Genomic DNA, 18,311 nt, shown 5'->3' with positions numbered 1-18,311 from the left:
GCAGGGCTAGGTGATGGCCTGGGATCGGTTCGGACAATGGGGCGCAGAGGAAGGGGGTTATCAAAGAGATGCATGACCATGTATGGGATGTCGGTCAGGCGTGGGATGTGGTTCCATGGCAGGGTCGCGCAGAAGGAGAGGGTTTATGGCCCGTGTATGAGAGAGCGGGGGTGGCCGGCGCGCGGGGGAATGCTTGCAGCGCCAGGGGGACGCGCTGGCGATCGGCAATGAGCAGGGGGAGACCAAAGTGCCTAAAATGGCTGCCGTGCGCTTTCCTGTGTGTCGCGCTGGGGAGAGACAAGATGGCGCAGATAATGTTCAGTTCGCAAACTAAATTTCCACAGTCCTCCCTTTTAACATATCTCGCCAGCTTGTTTAGTTCGGATATATCCCCATAATACTATGAACTTCCACCTCATACAAAGCTTTCATTCGCTCCGCTTCAAAGTTCAAAGTCTTAGGGCAGATGCAGTTCATAAAAAGTGAACATAAAGGTGGCAGACACTGAATCCCCAAGCAACATCCACATAGTATCACAATTGGTATTAGGATAACTGAAAACAGCCTCCATCCCCAACTCTAATAGTGTCCCAAAACCAACTTCCCAGTGACCATTCTTCTTGCTCCTGATGAACCTCTGCGGAAAGTCTGTGGAGGTGTTCAATTGCTTTGTAGACTGAGGGTGAGTTATCCGGTACGTAGGTACAACAGCTGGACCCAATGATACGGCATGCTCCTCCACGATCAGCCAGAACCACATCTAGAACGAGGCGGTTCTGAAGAGCCACCAGGCGGACGGCCTGAAGCTCGGCGGTGTTGTTGGCGAGGATGCCAGCCGTAATGTTCATCGCCGTTTCGACTGCCTGGGTTAAGTGGCGGATGGCACGGCTGTTTGCCATTGGACCCCAGAGTGGAACAAGACCTTTTACTGCGTCCATGAACTGTGCTCCGGTGGAGTCGGCTTGCACAATGTCTTTGGCACGTTTCTGTCGGCGATGGTTTCCTGGAGCCACATATGTCGGAGGAAGGACAAAGGCGATGTAGCAGATGCCTCCCCAACCTTTCGGAAGCCAGGTGTAGGCCTTAGTACCACAGACGAAGTACATATTCGGGGAGGCAACAAAGGAGGGTGGATCAACTGAGTCCAATGTTCGGGTGATGAGGCAGGAGCTGTGGCCCACCAGCTGCGCCCCCAGGCCTTCGAGGCACACAAATCCAGTGATGTTGATGACGGATAGGGCCACTGTTAGGGTGGCGGCCGTTCGTTTCCGGAGGTAAGAGAAGGTGGGTCTGGCTGGGTTGTTGAACACTTGCATTTCAACTCGTTCTTTGGCAGGGATGTCCATGTGAAAGGAAGTGTTTGATCTCAGAGGACAGAAGGGGGCAGAAGTTCTTCCAGTTTTGTTCAGCCATAACCCATGGTAGAAGTGTGACATAGTTCTGCCGGAAGTGGCATTGTCCTTGTAGCTTTCTTGCAGGAGGATTAGCCAGGCGAGGCAGGAACCATGGACAGAAAAAGGTGAAGGGATGAAAGGGATAGAGTGTCCAGTGGCATGTGGTAGCAATCCACAGATCCAGCAATTAGTGGCATTGGCGGCAAGATTGTGTTGGTGGAGCAACTGCACAAAAGAGTTATTCCAGAACTCCTTACGCCTTTCTCGGAGTTGGGGTGAAAGTGAGATCAGAACCCATGGTAGAAGTGTGACATAGTTCTGCCGGAAGTGGCATTGTCCTTGTAGCTTTCTTGCAGGAGGATTAGCCAGGCGAGGCAGGAACCATGGACAGAAAAAGGTGAAGGGATGAAAGGGATAGAGTGTCCAGTGGCATGTGGTAGCAATCCACAGATCCAGCAATTAGTGGCATTGGCGGCAAGATTGTGTTGGTGGAGCAACTGTACAAAAGAGTTATTCCAGAACTCCTTACGCCTTTCTCGGAGTTGGGGTGAAAGTGAGATCAGATGGTGTTCTTTCATGGTGATAGGTTGAACGGTGGTCAGCAATGTCTTATGAGCGGGTGTGCTCTCCTCCATGATCCAGAAGGTGACCATGAGGAGAAGGCAAAAGAGAAGGGTAATGAAAAGTGCAATAGTCTTTGAGCTGTGCATTCTGTCAGTCTTTGGGTTTTTGTAGTGGATCTTCGGACGTCCGGTTGCTTCCATCATCTTCATGTCGGATGCTTCCATCACCTTCAAGGGACTCGGTAGCGGGCAGAACCACAGACTTTGTTTAGTTTCTCTCCTGGTGGCCTTTGAGGTGGCTAGGCAACCGCTCTTGAGATTTCAACTTAGTTTGTGGTCTGCTTAGCCGAAGTTCCCTCCTTTCGTCGTAGGTTATACCCTTCTTTGGATGGGACAGTAGGATCGGGATATTTCGTTAATTCAAGTGTCTCTGTATCCGGGCAGTGGCTCAGAGATGGTCGGTCTGTGTCCAGTAGTTCCTCTTGGGCGGTGATGTTGTCCGTGGTCGTCAGGGTCGATAATACCTTCTTGCAGTGGTGTGCATGCAGCCAATTGCGCTTCCCCTCCACTCGAAGAGCTGTTCGGGTGGTGATCAGGACTTGCAGAGGGCCCGTCCACCAAGGCTCCAGACTCTTGGTGCGCTGGAAGTTACGCACTAAGACAAAGTCACCCGGTTGGATGTCGTGCCCGGGGCCTCTGGAAACGTCAGGAATGGCTTGCAGCACCTGCTGATGGATAACAGACAACGTTTTAGTTAGGTTATACAAATAGTCAGACATGAGGACGTCCGGGACGTCGTGGATGGATGTTGGCTTCGGTGCAGTCCAAAGGTTCATGGGCCGCCCGAAGACGACCTCGTAGGGGGTTAAGTGGTGTTTGGTGGGGGTGGAACGCATTGATAGTAATGCTAGCGGGAGAGCGTCTGGCCATTTCAGTCCTGTGGTGGCAACTATTTTTGCTATCTTAAGCTTCAATGTGGCATTATGTCGCTTAACCAAGCCTGCAGATTGGGGATGGAAGACCGCATGGAACTTCTGTTTTACACCCAGCCCCTTTAAGATGAGTTGGATAACCTCGGCTACAAAGTGGGGGCCGTTGTCGCTCCACAAAATTCGACAAAGGCCGTATCGGGGGAAGAATTCTTTCAGTAGTACTTTTGCGGTAGTCATAGCGGTGTTGTCGTGGGTTGGGTAGGCTTCCACCCACTTGCTGAAGGCACACACAGCGACAAGTACGTACTTCAAACCTTGGCACCTTTCTAACTGGACGTAGTCCATTTGTAGGACTTCAAAGGGGTGATTGGGAACCCCAAACCCTCCCCGGGGTACAGCAGTTCCTTTCCCAGGGTTGTGTTGGAGGCAGACCAGGCATTGTTGGACCAGACGTTTGTCTGAGTCTGAGATTTTGTCGTTGTGCCAGACTTTGGAGATGAGTTCGATCATGGGAGCAGACCCTATGTGTGCGGGGGAGTGTGCCATGGTTAGCATGGGGATCAAGTATGAGTCAGGTAGCAACCATTTGTTCGAGTCTTTAGTTCGCCAGCAACCGTCATCGTCCTTCAATCCCACCCGGGCCCATTCAGTTAATTTGTGTGGTGTACTGGCTAATTGGATGTCCCTAATCGTTTCCCTAACATCCTTCCATTTCTCAGTTTGTGACCTGGTTACGTACATACGGGTCGTGGACCTATTTTCGGCTGTGGTTCGGGCAGTAATGTCAGCTAGTGCATTTCCCTGTCCTATAATGTCTGTCACTTTCTTGTGTGCCTGGCATTTGATCACAGCCAGCCGTGTGGGGAGGAGGACTGCTTCGGTCAGGGCAGAGACTAGATCTCCATGCAGGATGGGTGTGCCATGGGAAGTCAGGAATCCCCTCTCCTTCCAAAGGAGCCCAAAGTGGTGAACTACCCCGGAGGCGTATTGGCTGTCTGTGTAAATGTTTGCGGTTGTCCCTGCTGCCAGGATGCATGCTCGTGTGAGAGCAATCAGTTCAGCCGCCTGTGCGGATCGCTGTGTGATGCGGGCTGTCTCAACAACTGTTCGGGCTGTGGTGACTGCATAGGCAGCGGAAGTGGTGCCATCGGGGAGCTTGATGCATGAGCCATCCACCCATAGTTCTCCGTCAGGGTCCGGGAAGGCAGTATCTCGAAGGTCAATCCTACTCTTGGTCTGTTCGTCGGTGAGAGTCACGCAGTCATGTATGGGGGGCGCATTGGGGTCAGTGTCAGGGAGAGGTAGTAGAGTGGCTGGATTCAGAGTGGTGCATCGTTTCAATGTGATGTGGGGTGCAAGCAGAGTCAGTTCATAGCCAGTCAGTCATGCGCTAGTCAGGTGTTGAGTCTTGGTCTGGTTCAGGAGGGTGTCAACCGCATGGGGTACCAATACAGTGAGGGGGTTCGAGAGCACGATCCCCTCACTTTGCCGGATAGAGACAGCAGCGGCGGCAACTGCTCGAAGGCAGGCGGGCAATGCTCTGGCTACAGGGTCAAGAGTGGCAGAGAAGTAGGCACAAGGGCGTTGTTTAGGGCCTATGGACTGGGTTAGGACAGACAACGCACATCCCTCCCTTTCGTGGGTGTAGAGGGAGAAAGGTTTAGTGTAGTCTGGGGTTCCTAGGACTGGGGCCGAGCAGAGGGCGTCTCGCAATTCTTTGAAGGAGGATTGGCATTCGGGTGTCCAGGGGAGGGGGAAGGGGACATCTTTAGCCAGCAGGGAAAGCAGAGGTTTTACAATAAGACTGAAGTTTGGCAACCATTGTCGACAAAAGGAGGTGAGGCCTACTAGAGACCGCACTTGCTTCTGAGTTTTGGGAACAGGGGTTTCTAGGATGGTCTGAATTCGGTCAGGGGTAAGTTTCCTCCCATCCTTGGATAGGAGGTGGCCTAGGTATGTCACTTGGGGTTGGCAGAACTGCAACTTCTTCCTGGAGACCTTGTGACCGTTCTCCGCGAGGAAGTGGAGGAGGTGAAGGGTGGCCGTGACAGCAAGTGGGGTGGTGTCGGCCGCCAAAAGGATGTCATCGACGTACTGTATTAACACCACTCCATCGGGCAATTGGACTGCATCTAGTTGTCTCTTGAGGGCTTGGCTATAAATGCTGGGACTCTCAGTGTAGCCTTGGGGTGCCCTACAGAATCTGTACGACCGGGCTTTCAGAGTGAAGCCGAACAGGTAGCGGCTGTCTGGGTGGATGGGGATGGAGAAGAATGCGTTCTTGAGATCAATAACAGTAAAGGTGGTGGCAGTGGACGGAATTAGGGTGAGGATGGTGGTGATGTCTGAGACCACGGGGTACTGAGGTATGACTACTTTGTTGACTTCTCGTAAGTCAACAATGAAGCGGTATGCTTTCTCATCTCCCTCGCCTTGCTTCTTTACAATGGGTAGGATAGGGCTGTTGCAAACATTACTGACTACTTCTTCTACTACTCCTGCATTGACTAGGGACTGGATGATTTCCACCAATGCCTTCTCACCTTCGGGCGATATTCGATACTGTGGAAGCTTTGGTAGCACTGCATCCGGTCGGACGGTTATGTGTACTGGGTCGATCACCATGCGCCCTACATCTGAGTCGGTTTTAGCCCATAGATGTGAGGGTAACGTGTCGAGTAGGGACAGGTCAGCATCAGTTATAGAGAGCATACGTCGTGTGTGACAAGGTCTGAACAGATCTGGGTTATTGTGCAGGATGACTCGAACTCCGTCTGGGGAGCATCTGATGGTAGATCGGAAATGTTTTAGCAAATCAAGTCCCATAATAGCATCGGGGGTGTTGGAGGAGAGCAGAAAGGTTGTGTCAGTGGCATTATCTTCTAAGTCAAAGGAGATTGGTGCTGATAAGGGGTTAGTGGAGGGCGTTCCATCGAAGCCTATTGAGGTTACGTGTGAGCCAGACAAGGGTGCCCTAGGAATCAGTCGTTTAGATAACGCACTACGTGTCGCCCCAGTATCTACCAGGAATGGAGACTTTGTGCCCAAGACCTTAGCAGTGACGTAAGGACCTTGCTGGTCAACACGGAGTTCGACTGGATCCCTCCCTTGCCCCTGGCGGTCCTATGCGAAGTCATGGGTGCTTTCATAGTCGGGCTGCTGACACTGGTTTTGTCGGGGGCGATCAAAGGTGTTTGGTCTGCCTGGCCTGTCGTTGATGGCGTCGTTCGTGTACCCTCGTCCCTGTCCTCTATTTCTGGGGTCATATGCTGTGTCTCTGGGGTCCCTATTTTTGTTCAATTCCAGAAGGACCGGGCACTGGGATTTCCAGTGTCCGAACCCTCTACAGAACGCACATTGGTTCCCATCTAAGTCTCTCCGTCCGTTGTAGGGTGCAGGTGTATGGTCTCTAGGGGGTAGCTTTCTAGGGGCGGTTGGTTGGTAATTCCCTTTTGGGGGTTCCCTTCCTATGGTCACCCCTTGCAACTGTGCTATCATTACCCTCTCCTTCAGTTCCTTTTTCTTCCTCTCTGACGCCCTATCGTTCTCATTCTTTTGGTTTTCGTAGTATTGGGCCATCTGGAGGATTGCTGCGGGTTTGGAGGCTGCCCAACTACTCTCGCTGGTCTGTAGCTTCTGGGAGACTTCTTGTGACAGACCCTTCACATAATTCTGGACAAAGAGGTGATGTCCGGTTGCGGTGGTCATGTCCTGGCCACTATAATTGGAAAACACAGTCTCGAATCGAGAGAAGTATTCAGACACATCCTCCTGGGGTTTCTGGCGACAAGCCGTCACTATCGACCAGTCTACCTTTCTTTCTGGGATTAGAGTCTTCAACTTCTGTACAATCTTGTCTGGGAGCTCCAATATGGCTTTCAGGGGTTTCTGTCCCGGTTCTCGCTGTTTATCTATGGTATCGAGTTGTACCCAGGTATATCCGAACGGCTCAGCGTGGTCAACTTTCCGGATTTGCTTCCACACATCAGCCGGCAGACATAACCCGAAGAACAAGTCGATATCTGCTAAAGTCATTATTGTTGAACCTAAGGCTGTACCTAGTTCGGTGTAGAAGGCAGTCGGGTTCTTTCTTAAGTCGGGTAGAGTTTTTCTAAAGGTCAAAATGTCTTGTCGGTCCCATGGCTGGTAGACCCAATTATATACAACCCTTCCCTTCGCATCTTGGTGGTTGATGTCGTCATGTGTTCCTTGACCTCGTGGGGGGACCCAGTAGGGGGCGGCCTCTTTGATGGGCATCATGGTATCAGTCCTTCCTGCCTGGGGCTTAGTCGCTATGGGAGTTTCTGCTTTGGTTGTCTGTCTGTGCTCTTTAAGGTGTCGATAGACCTCGAGTGTACGAGTGAAGAGGTTTGTCACATCGCCCTCTCCTTCTTCCCCAATGTCTACCTTCCTATATAGGGCCGCTAAGCCTTCGGGACCTTTATCGTGGTACCTATCCTCATATGTATTCAGGGCGTGATAACAAAGTCGTACGACAAAGTGTCGTCTGCGGTTGTCGGCATATGAGTTATACACGTCTGTTATATACTCCTCACTTTCCTTTCGCTCCACCAGTGTCCCTACTATCTTGTCGATTCCTGCTCGTTCATCCTTTGTTAGTCGATTCATTCTGGTGGAATCTTTCTTTCTCATCTCAGGGTCATCCAACGTTATTGCCGACGTTGTGTTCAGTACAAGAGGCTCGGCCGGCGCGGAGGCCGTGAGGACCGAGGCCCCTGTACTGCTTTCGCTTGTGTTTGGGGGTTGTGGGTGTTGCACTACCGATTGGGAGGGTGCGTATGGAGGGGGCATGTAAATGATCGGGGGACCTAATAGTAATTCGTCATTCGTTCGTTGCTTAGAGGACAACTCAGGGTAGAGCATAGAGGGGGTCCTAACAGGGTACTGGCCTGATGTTTCGGGCTCCTGTCTTAGTTTAGTTTCCCTTCTCTCCTTTATTTCTTCTTCTAACTTTCTAGCGGCAAGGTGAGCTGCCTTTCGTAATTCCTTTTCTGCTTTTACTTCTTCCCTCTTTTTCCGTTGTGTTGCTTCTTTGCGCCACATGCCGATACTGTCAAGCATAGTAGGCGTCGTCTTATTGCTACGCAGAGCTATTTCCAGCATTTCTATCTTATGGTCGTCGAAGGATCCCATCAGTGGCCACTGACTCTCGGAGTCCTTCCTTGTATATTTATGCCATAGCTTGCTATAAGCTACGGCGACTAGTCCATATTTAGTGAACATGTCCTTATTAGGGGTGCCTTCCAGTGGAGCCGGATGGTCCACCTCTAATAAGCGGTCCGGGCAGAACCAACTACCAATCAGTGGGGAGAAGATAGGCATGACGGGTTACAACGGGGACAAAAGTCAGCACTACCTATCTTTTCACTGCTTGCAAAGACTAGACAGAATATCTCTATTCCTCGTTATTTGTAAGCAGAGAATACCTCCAAAGAACCAATATCGAACAACTAGTGTTCGGACAATCAATCAATCAATGGGGAGATAAAGATAGGCACGACGGGTTACAATGGGGACAAAAGTCTGCGTTACCTACCCTTCACTATTTGCAAAGACTAGACAGAATATTTCTATTCTACGTTATTTGCAAACAGAGAATATCTCAAAGAGCACTATCCTTCAAAACAATCAATGTTCGGACAATCAATCAGTGGGGAGATAAAGATAGGCACGACGGGTTACAATGGGGACAAAAGTCTGCGTTACCTACCCTTCACTATCTGCAAAGGGAGAGAGAGAGAGTATTTCTACTCCTCCCCGTTTGTAGACAGCGAATATCTCAAAGAGAACAATCAATAAGCAATACTAGTATTTTTCAATCAATCAATCAATCGTTTTGCAATTTGTCGTGTTTCACGACCTTACCCGGACCGCGTGGACAGTTTCTCGTCTTCCGCCTCCAGCGCCCGATCGTCCTCTACTCTCCGTATTTGCCGCGGCACTCCTGATGGTTCCCAGTCAGGACCGTAGATCACTCGAGAGAGGTCTGCTCGGAACCAGTGAAGTTCGGATGATCGGCTGCCAGACGAGGGTCTATCGGGCAGGAGCTCTCCCGATCGTTGCAGTCGTTCACTCTGTCGTCGGGACCTCTCCCACTGGATCCACGTGTCGCTGATGGGCCCCACGTTTGGGACGCCAATTGTTAAATGGTAGCGGCAGTCGTAGTCGATAACCTTTTAAGTATTGCCCGGCGGTAATCGCCTCTTATACCATTTGATGCTAAACCAATAAAGAGGCAGGCGCCGGAGACTGGAAGGCAGGAAACAAAGTTTTATTCCGTCGGAGTGGAACACATCAGATCAGACAGCGAAGTATCGTCACGAGGTGCTCTAACTGCATCTCTGAGGCCTGGCCTCTTATACACAGGTTTATGACTTTATTGCAGGTTTATCATACATGGCACATTCTTGAGATTGTTTTGATACATGAAAGAACATCCTCGGAATCCCCACTTCGAGCTCGTTCCCACACATATCTACAGTGGAAGTCCCCACCCCACCCACAGTAGGAGATGGCTATCACACAGCTGGACATTCCGCCAATTCCCGGGGGTGTGTGCGGCCGGTCGGGTCTCAGGGGGTGGGGGGGCCTTGATCTACTGTAATCCCTTTGATGTGGGGTGTTTCCCTTACAGTAGGGGCAATAAACTGCATCCGCAGGGCTAGGTGATGGCCTGGGATCGGTTCGGACAATGGGGCGCAGAGGAAGGGGGTTATCAAAGAGATGCATGACCATGTATGGGATGTCGGTCAGGCGTGGGATGTGGTTCCATGGCAGGGTCGCGCAGAAGGAGAGGGTTTATGGCCCGTGTATGAGAGAGCGGGGGTGGCCGGCGCGCGGGGGAATGCTTGCAGCGCCAGGGGGACGCGCTGGCGATCGGCAATGAGCAGGGGGAGATCAAAGTGCCTAAAATGGCTGCCGTGCGCTTTCCTGTGTGTCGCGCTGGGGAGAGACAAGATGGCGCAGATAATGTTCAGTTCGCAAACTAAATTTCCACAGGACCACTGCTTCCTTCTATCTTCCTGGAACTGTACATGTCCTGAATGAAACCTCGACAAGATGTCTAATGTACGGCTCCAATATTTCTATGCTCCCTCTAAGCACTTTAGGGGAGGCCGGGTCTCTAGGAGAGCCCGACTTTACACTCAGGCAAATTTTTATTAGCAGTTCTGGGGGGGGGACGGTAAAGCTGTCCAGTCCCTCACTCTCATGCGCGTGCCCTGCCTCCTCCAAAACATCATGGCCTACTTGGGCAGAGTCCGGGAAGGTGGAGTAGATTTTCCCCACCTTATCTGAAAAGGAATCTGCCACACGGTTACATAGCTCTACCGAGCCTGTTAAAGGTGCTGCCACTGTAGCTAGGGATGATATCTCCTTACAAACTCTGAATAGTTCCCTTGTCGAATTACCCACTGACCCAATTCTTTCCAGATAGTATACTGCCTTAGTCCTTCTAATGAGCCTGTGGTAACATTTCAACATAGCTTTATATTCTCTCCTCCCCTGGTCCGAAAAGTCCTTCCTCCATTGCCTTTCCATGCGTTTGCAGTCTGCTTTTGCACTTCTCAAAACAGCATTAAACCAAGGGGCAGATTTTGTGCTCTACCCAGTATTTTCCGTGACCAGGGGGCCGTGCTATCTAGTGCCTCCGCAATCCTCCTGTCCAAATTTACACAGGCACTATCAGCATCTGTTCCCCCAGGTAGCCCCCCCTGCAAAAGGGCACTGTTAAACTTGCCCGGCGAAAATCCAGCCCACTTCCGGCGTGTTATTCCCCCCTTAGATTCCTCCTGCACCTTAGGCCTTGGCAGCCACATAACAAACGGGACCAAGAAATGATCTGTCCATGCCATTGGCCGAGGTGGGTTGACCACTAAATCATCCCAATTACCTTTAGAGACTGGAGCTCTTGGCTGCACTGCTGTTCATCCTTCTAAGTGCTGGGACTACAAACCATTGAACCATTGTAGGCAATCTGTTCTCTGCATAGGTCTAATTTTCTGTACTGTTGACGCCAAACCGTAAAGTTAAAACGATCGGAGGTGGGCAAGCCAGAGAACTCATAAGAATGGCCGAGCCAGAGCCGAGTCAGGGGACCAGCTTGACCGTAGACTCAAAACACAAGCCGAGCCGGAACCAATATCATAAAGTCAATACTCTTTCACTTTCATTCTGCCTTCATGTAGCTATCTGTCTGGTCTTTCTTTTTCTTTTTTTCGGTTTCTTTATTTCTCCCTCTTTCCTCTTGTTCTAGCTCCCAGCGTCGGCTAATCTTTCCTTGATCCTGGGCAAATCACCGAGTGGAATCTACAGAAAATGAACAGGAGCCGAATAGGGCCGTTTACTTTCTTTTCCCACTATTGTTTTCGTGACCCCTGAGACCATGGGCAGCAAGGGCAGTGCCAATTGCACTTAACAGAAAGCCTAATTCAGTCCATCAAAGATGATGGCTCTGGTACATGTCACAACAGGCAGTGCAGTGCAGCGAGAATGTGTCCAAATATGGTGCGCGCACATTTGGATGCCTGTTTTTCCTTCAACAATGAAGAGGCAGACCTAATGTTTCGAAATATACACTGTTCGCCTGCGGCAAAATATTATCTTATAACAGTATTGGTGCCATGTTAGCTGATTCACCCTGTTTGTCTAATGGAACCCAGAGGCTCCTTGCATGAGCAGGGACATGTTTTCTGGATGAGTTTAGCATTCGGGAAATTAGAAAAGAAATGTTTTGGCAGGATGGATACAAATCCTGTTCCTGAGCCGTGTCTGCTCTGGTTGGAGGCCTGGTGCGCTCTTGCGTCATATAATTTTTTGTGGTATATACAGGAAATGTGAAGGTCTGAATTAGAGCACACTGCCATGGCGTGTAGGGGTGAGGGGTCACTGCTACTGTAGCGTTCGGGGGTGCAGGATTGAGGTACAGTTGCTGAGTTTTGTGAACAATCTAACTGCAATAGCCTGGTGCTCGGGTGAGCAGTTAGGTGAATGGGTAGAGCTGTGTTTCGGCCTCTGAACAGCAGGGGGCGGCGCAGATCAGACCCGAGATGCTTTTACAGAGTTGTCCGAGGCCTCTTAGTGCGGCTCCAAGTGTAATAGCAGCAGGCGTTGTGTGTTAAGGAAGGCTGAGGTGAATTGCAGAGCTTTGCGGATTTGAGAATTGGCCGTGTCTGTGCGTGTGAAGTATGTCAGTCTTTAGTGTCTGTCTTCCCATAAGTCTTGCTGTGTTGGCCGAACTCCAACAGGTGAGCCATAGGGGGCTGAGAAAATATGTTCCCAGGGCCCGACCTTGAGACTATGTGTTACTCCTTCCTTTACAAGTGGTCATTCATAACTGGATGTTCAAGTCCTGCGTGTGCACCTACGGCAGGTAGATCACAAAGAAAACGTGTGTGTAAATTGCTGAACTATGTTTTACCACTTTGGTCCTGTCCTTTTCTTTTCAGCCATCAGGCCATAAGTCGCGTGACGTCGAAGCTGCCGTAGGAAGTGGATGCAGTTGCGTGATGTCAAAGGAGTCGTGTGACGTCCGTAGAGTCATGTGACGTGGTAGCAGGCGCGTGACGTCGGCGCTGCTGGGGCATGTTGAAGTAGTCGTTTCACACCGTACGATGAGGCGGAAGGCTGGAAGTGAGTGCAACGGGAAAGGCCCCCTTCCGAAAGCCCGGGTCGTCACCAAGTTTACAGAGGTAAGTGCCCGTTGCACGTGGACTCTAGGGCCACAGAGCCGCCCGAGTGTTCATAACTGTCCGACGTGTCTGGTGTGCAGTTTGTTGAGATTCTCAGACCAGATATCAGACTGCCCTTCACCATCACAGCTGGAAGAAATTAAATATTGAATAGCAGTCTCAGTTAAATATATGCGGACAAATATAGACTTGGCGTGGAGTCACGCCTCACCTTCAGTCTTATGATTAGAGGCCGCTGCCACCCAAAGGCCGGCACTGCAGATGTTCACTGTTCCATCATGTGTGGGGCCGGTACAGCTGCTGCCTTGTCAGACGCCGTTTATGCGGCCCCTGTGGTATTTATTGCCGAGTCAGAGGAAGTCAGGCGTTCCTGGCAGTCCGGGTCCACGCTGCGCCGCATTATTAGACTAACAGTTGGAACAAATCAGTGAATACCAGCCGAAGCGACTGCTACTGGAATTGCTAACAGAAGGCTCAAGTTTTAAAACTGTATTCCAGGAGCAGCCCTGACAAGAACCCAGGTCAATGTGTGACGTGCAGCCCCAATCAAACAAGCATGGCCAAAGCCAGTAGGTCTCGCCGATGCGAGAGCTATTGGCTTTGCCTTTGTGTTTTAGCCACGTTTACACCAGCTACTGTTCAGCATGGCTAAAAGTTAGTGGCGTAGAGGAGAGTGGCCTGGAATGGGGTGGAGTGTCATAGAGTGGAATGTGGCATAGAGTGGAGAAGAGTGGTGTAGAGTTGAGAAAAGAAGAGTATTGTAGAGTGCAGTGCCCTGAGTGGAGGGGAGTACAGTGGTGTAGAGTAAAGTGGCTTAGAGGGGAGTGGCATGGAGTAGTGTGGAGTGGAGTAAAGTGTCATAGAATGGAGGAGCGTAGAATGGAGTGCTGTAGAATGGAGTACCGTGGAGTCGAGTGGAGTGCCGTAGAGCGACATGGGATAGAGTTGGGTGGGGTAGAGTGAAGTGGAGTTGAGTAGAGTGTCGTGGAATGGTGTAGAATGGAGTGGAGTAGAGTGGCGTAAAGTAGGGTGTCATAGAGTTTGGCGTAGGGTGGAGTGGCTAGAGTGAGAGGAGTAGAGTAGAGTGTTGTAGAGTGTTATGGAGTGGAGGAGAGTCATGGAATGGCGTAGAGTAAAGTGGCGTAGATAAACTGGTGTGAAGTATCATAGAATGGAGTGGAGTAGAGTGTTGTGGAGTGGGATAGAGTGGAGTAGTGTCGCAGAGTGGCATGAAGTGGAGTAGAGTGTCGTAGAGTGGAGCGGTGAAGAACGGCATGGAATGAAGTAGAGTGGCATAGAGTGGAGGGGCGGGGAGTTGAGTGAAGTGGCGTAGAATATAGTAAAGTGGCGTTGAGTACCGTAGAGTAGTGCTGTAGAGTGAAATACAGTGTTATAGAGTGGCATGGGGTAGAGTAGAGGGGCGCAGAGTGAAGTGGTGTAGAAGGGAGTAAAGTGGAGCAGAGAACGGTGTTGCAATGCATTCTGGGAGTTTTAATGTTGGCTTGTTTCATTTAGAGTAACTTGATGTTTTGTAAAAGCAAAGCATGTGACTGGAACATGGCGTCAGTAGAGAAGCAAGAATGCTATGACCAGGGTGCAAGCAAGGAAAATGGCCATTTTGACTGCTGTTGGGGCATGCGCTGCCGCAGGCTCAACCTAAAAACAGCAGGCCCGTTTGTCTCTCATGAGTTAAGCTAGCCCAGTTAGTGTATATTCTAGGTGGTGAACTTGGAGTCACCATCGGCGTATCAGGATCCAGAGTCGATTCAGCTATACGTGGTGGTGGAATCTCCAGCCTACCTAATGTAATAGAGCTGCCACCATGTACGGGCAGAGTTAACACCATGAAATATCATTCTGGAAATTTTAGCGGATGTTGAGGAAAAGAAAAGGTCTGGTGTCTGTAACATGCTGGAATATTCCACCCGGCACACAAGAGAGGTGACTATCTACCTTCACTTTGGGAATACATCAACATCTGTTAGCCTGCTTTCGGCTGGGACTGAGTGTCATTGTGGATTTTCCACCAAAAGGGAGGAAATCCAAAACCCTGACAGAACTAAATATGGCAGATTTGTAACCACTGCCTTGGAGTAGGATGGAAGCCCACCATTGGAGGGAAGGGAACATACAAGCCAACCTCAAAATCAGACTGAACGTTGCCCAATGATGTGGATGGGCTTTTGTTTATTTTAGCGTCTGTTTTGTTTTTATTCATATGATTCTACCCTGCTGACGAAATGTAGTCAACCCTTTTGCGTTTTGTAAAATATCCAAATGTTGGAGAATTGTAATCCAGTGCATCCGACCCAGACTGAACTCTAAATATTTGCACTAGTCTTTTATGGACATTTTAGGACAACCGTGGGGGTGATTTACATTCTTGTAGAGCTATAATCGATTTTTTTTAAAAGTGCGGGCATTTGCTTACGTAGGAGACGGCTTCGCTTGCAGGCAGGCTGGTTCTGGATGGAACGTCTCTGCAGTGTTTGTGTCTTCCTGGCGCATTTCACTGCCCCTTTAAGGTCTTGCGAGGACTTCCCTGTCAGCAGAAACTATGGAGAGCGGTCCACACCTGCAGGAATGCGAAGACGTGCGACCCCTGCTGGCAGGCTGCGCAGGAGGCTTCTGCGGGAATGTGAGGAAGAACAGAATGTTCCCTGCTTGAGAGCAGACCAAGGCGACGGGCTCCCTGGAAACCAAACGAACGTGTTATTAGAATGAATATCATATCAAGGTCAGGGTGCCTTGGGGTCCGGATGAAAGGGCTGTCACTTCCGAATGCCCAGCTTTTTAACAAGTCTGTCCTCAAACTCCTCATACCCGGTGTGTCGTTTTCACCCTGTGTCGGAGGCGGAGTGGTGCCAGCCACCAAATTCACAGCGAGTGATGCCAAGCTAAAGTGGTGCCTAGGCACTGGGTTGTCCGGCCCTAGGAGCCAAAGTGCGGGCCACTTAAAGACACATTATGTCAGTGCGCAACAGGTGACATGATAAGGATCTATACATTTCAAAATGTATTTATTTTTTGGCATTTCTTATTGTTTTTAGGTATTTCACTTTAGCACATACGATTAGATTTCTGCATAATATGGTAGTTGCAAGAGTTCCTAATTTACGTTACCAATAGAAAGGTTTATTTAAGATTTCCCTGACAGCATGATCACAAACTACACAAGAGACAACTTTATTTAATTGTGAAATTAAGGATAGGAGCCACAATGAGATAACAGTTTTGCTCACGATCTCACGTTTTGCTCAAGTGGTGAAGGTGGGATCCGGGCCCCGGTTTATCATTCAGAGATTCTGTCATTTAGTACAATATTATGATACCTCACCGTTATTAGGCATACAAAACAGCATCCCTAGTGCCTAGTTTAACAGGATAGAGTATTTATGCATAGTTGTCTTTCGAGAGTTAAATTAGTAGAGCATGTTCAGTGGTGCTGACTGACGGCTTATGCCGTTTGCAAATAATCCCACCTTTTAAACTAGTGTAGCACATTTAAATTGAAGCAAAAAGCAGAATATTGGAAGCAAATATGTTTCACATTTAGTGCATGCTGCGAATTGAATTGCCTGGAGGTGCTCAACAAGTTTGTGCAGATGGAGATATAAGGCCTAGAGGGATATAGTGATTTGCACAGGATGACACATTTTGAAAAAGTGCGGATGCTGTGATTCAAACCTACAGCACTTGATACCAAAGTTCATAATTTTCCTGAAAATCCATCACTTCGTCTCAGGTAATCTTTCCAACGAAACAAATCACTACAACAGGTGACTCTGCTATGTTATATTATATGTGCGAGTGCTTCCCTGTGCGTATTCAAGTGAACTAAACTACATGACAAATCCAGAATTTCAATTTTTCAGTATTTCTTCTAAGATATCTCCATATTATAGAAACAAATATTAATTTAACTTGCATAATTTCAGTGTATCTGGTCAATAAGATCTTACATGAGCAATAATAAATTAGTTTCATCAGAGGCGTGAAACAATACAGATATTTTTTTTTCTCACTGCAGTTGTCGTTTTGACACCTGTTGTTTTCGTGGTTTACTATTAAATAGGTAAAGCACTTCCTTGACCGGTGAATGGTATATCCTATCTACAAATTGTTTTCTCACTCATCAGCAACATTAAAAAATGTTTACTAAGTTTATTTTCTAGAAAGAAAAAGCAAACAAAATCACAACACAAAATTGTTGCTGGAATTATTCAAATTGTAGGACGAATTATCCGATATTTCTTAGAAAATGTGAAAAAATGGTATAATCATGTCCTAACGATCCATCATATGGTACACCGGTAAGACCCCAGAACTCTTGGTTGTTATCCTTGTTGTGTTAACCTAATATTTGTTCCTCTGATTTGCCTCATTGGTTAGACACATGAACTGTTGAAGTCAGGTCTTGTCCCATCTGTCTGCACTATTTTGCAGCTATGCTGTGAAAGCGCCCTGGCGCACAACCCTTATACACATGTACCAGAATGCTCGCGGAGGCTAGCAGCGGGGCGAAGTAAAGAGCAGGCTGCTGTATGCTGCAACTTGTGCTACGACAACCTGCAATACTTAATTATCTAGATCCAAGACATAATCAAACTCCTTACCTTACCTTTCCTGCGATTGAAATAGCCAGGTGGCTTTAATGGTAGGAATGAAAATTGATGCAATTACCGTACCTAAATGTTTATTTCATTGTGAGGATTTCTTTGCTATGGGATTCCCTCTTCGGGATTTGTTTTCATAACATAATAACCTGTTGAAGAGACACATGCCCAGTAAGAAATGTGACTTTTTTCTTACCTCTGTGCGGATGCTGGGGTAGCACAAGCCACTGTTGGGCCAGTTGCAGATTGGTTGGCATTCTAGCAAAGAGGTCTGAAAGGTCTTTGATACCTTGCTTGGGAATAATGGATTCCAGAGCTACATCTCCTTCTTCGATGAAGAACTGCTTGAATTTTGAGCCTTCTTTTGGAGTTACAAGTCCATGATCTTGCTTTTTAGAGTCCGGCTACAGACAGATGTGGCAGTCTGCTGGCAACGCTAATGAATTCCAAACTATTAAAGACAGGGCGTTTGGTGAACTGTGACGTTGAGCATTTTTAAAACACTGTCCGTCACAGGTGAAGCGCCTACAGCGTCTTTCTGCTTTACAGTTTCAGATGTATGCAATAACGGTGCCACCCTGTGCCTACTTTGTGTGTTGTAGGCAAGCCAGATACGTTGGCTTTGCAATATTTTCTGACCCAGGTCTCCCATTTGTGAAGTTGGGGGAATGCCATGCCTTTCTTCTAGGATTGAGGCGGTCACTGATTAGTGGTATTATCTCTGATGGGTACTGTCGCTCACATCTAGCCCGAGGCTTCTGGTGCTATTGCAATCTATTTGCATAATCACCAACCTCCTTTATGGATATTGATACGCCAACTGTAGCAGTCAAGGCATGCTCCATGAGGTGGTAATACATTTGGAAATCAGATACAGTGGGCAAAGTAATTACACAAAAAAATCTCAATTCATAGTAACAGATTTTACTTGCCAAAAGGCAATACAACTTTAGTTACAAGTAGGTAAAGCAGATCCGTTAAAAATAAGCACAAGAGAAACCAAAAAGGTCCATGCTCCTTCTAGACCTGATATTTGGCCCTGAAAATGTCTCCATCATTTAGGTAACTAAATCAAAAGCACAATCATTGAGCACCT

At 48.7% G+C, this 18,311-nt stretch overlaps 1 protein-coding gene across 1 annotated transcript in view; it reads left to right on the top strand.

Annotated features, from left to right (window-relative positions):
- The window catches only part of SH2D5 (SH2 domain containing 5), a 139,590-nt gene that overhangs the window by 38,695 nt on the left and 82,584 nt on the right, over positions 1 to 18,311 (top strand). Inside the window, exon 2 of the mRNA XM_085608957.1 lies at positions 12,357 to 12,599. Within this exon, the coding sequence (XP_085465083.1) occupies positions 12,522 to 12,599 (78 nt within the window). The 5' untranslated portion in view covers positions 12,357 to 12,521. The remainder of the gene's footprint in view (positions 1 to 12,356; positions 12,600 to 18,311) is intronic.

The sequence above is a fragment of the Triturus cristatus genome, chromosome 1_2, assembly GCF_964204655.1.
Source record: "Triturus cristatus chromosome 1_2, aTriCri1.1, whole genome shotgun sequence".
NCBI classification, from domain to species: domain Eukaryota; kingdom Metazoa; phylum Chordata; class Amphibia; order Caudata; family Salamandridae; genus Triturus; species Triturus cristatus.
The sequence above is the reverse complement of the archived record's forward strand: the minus strand, read 5'-3'. Positions and strand labels throughout refer to the sequence as shown.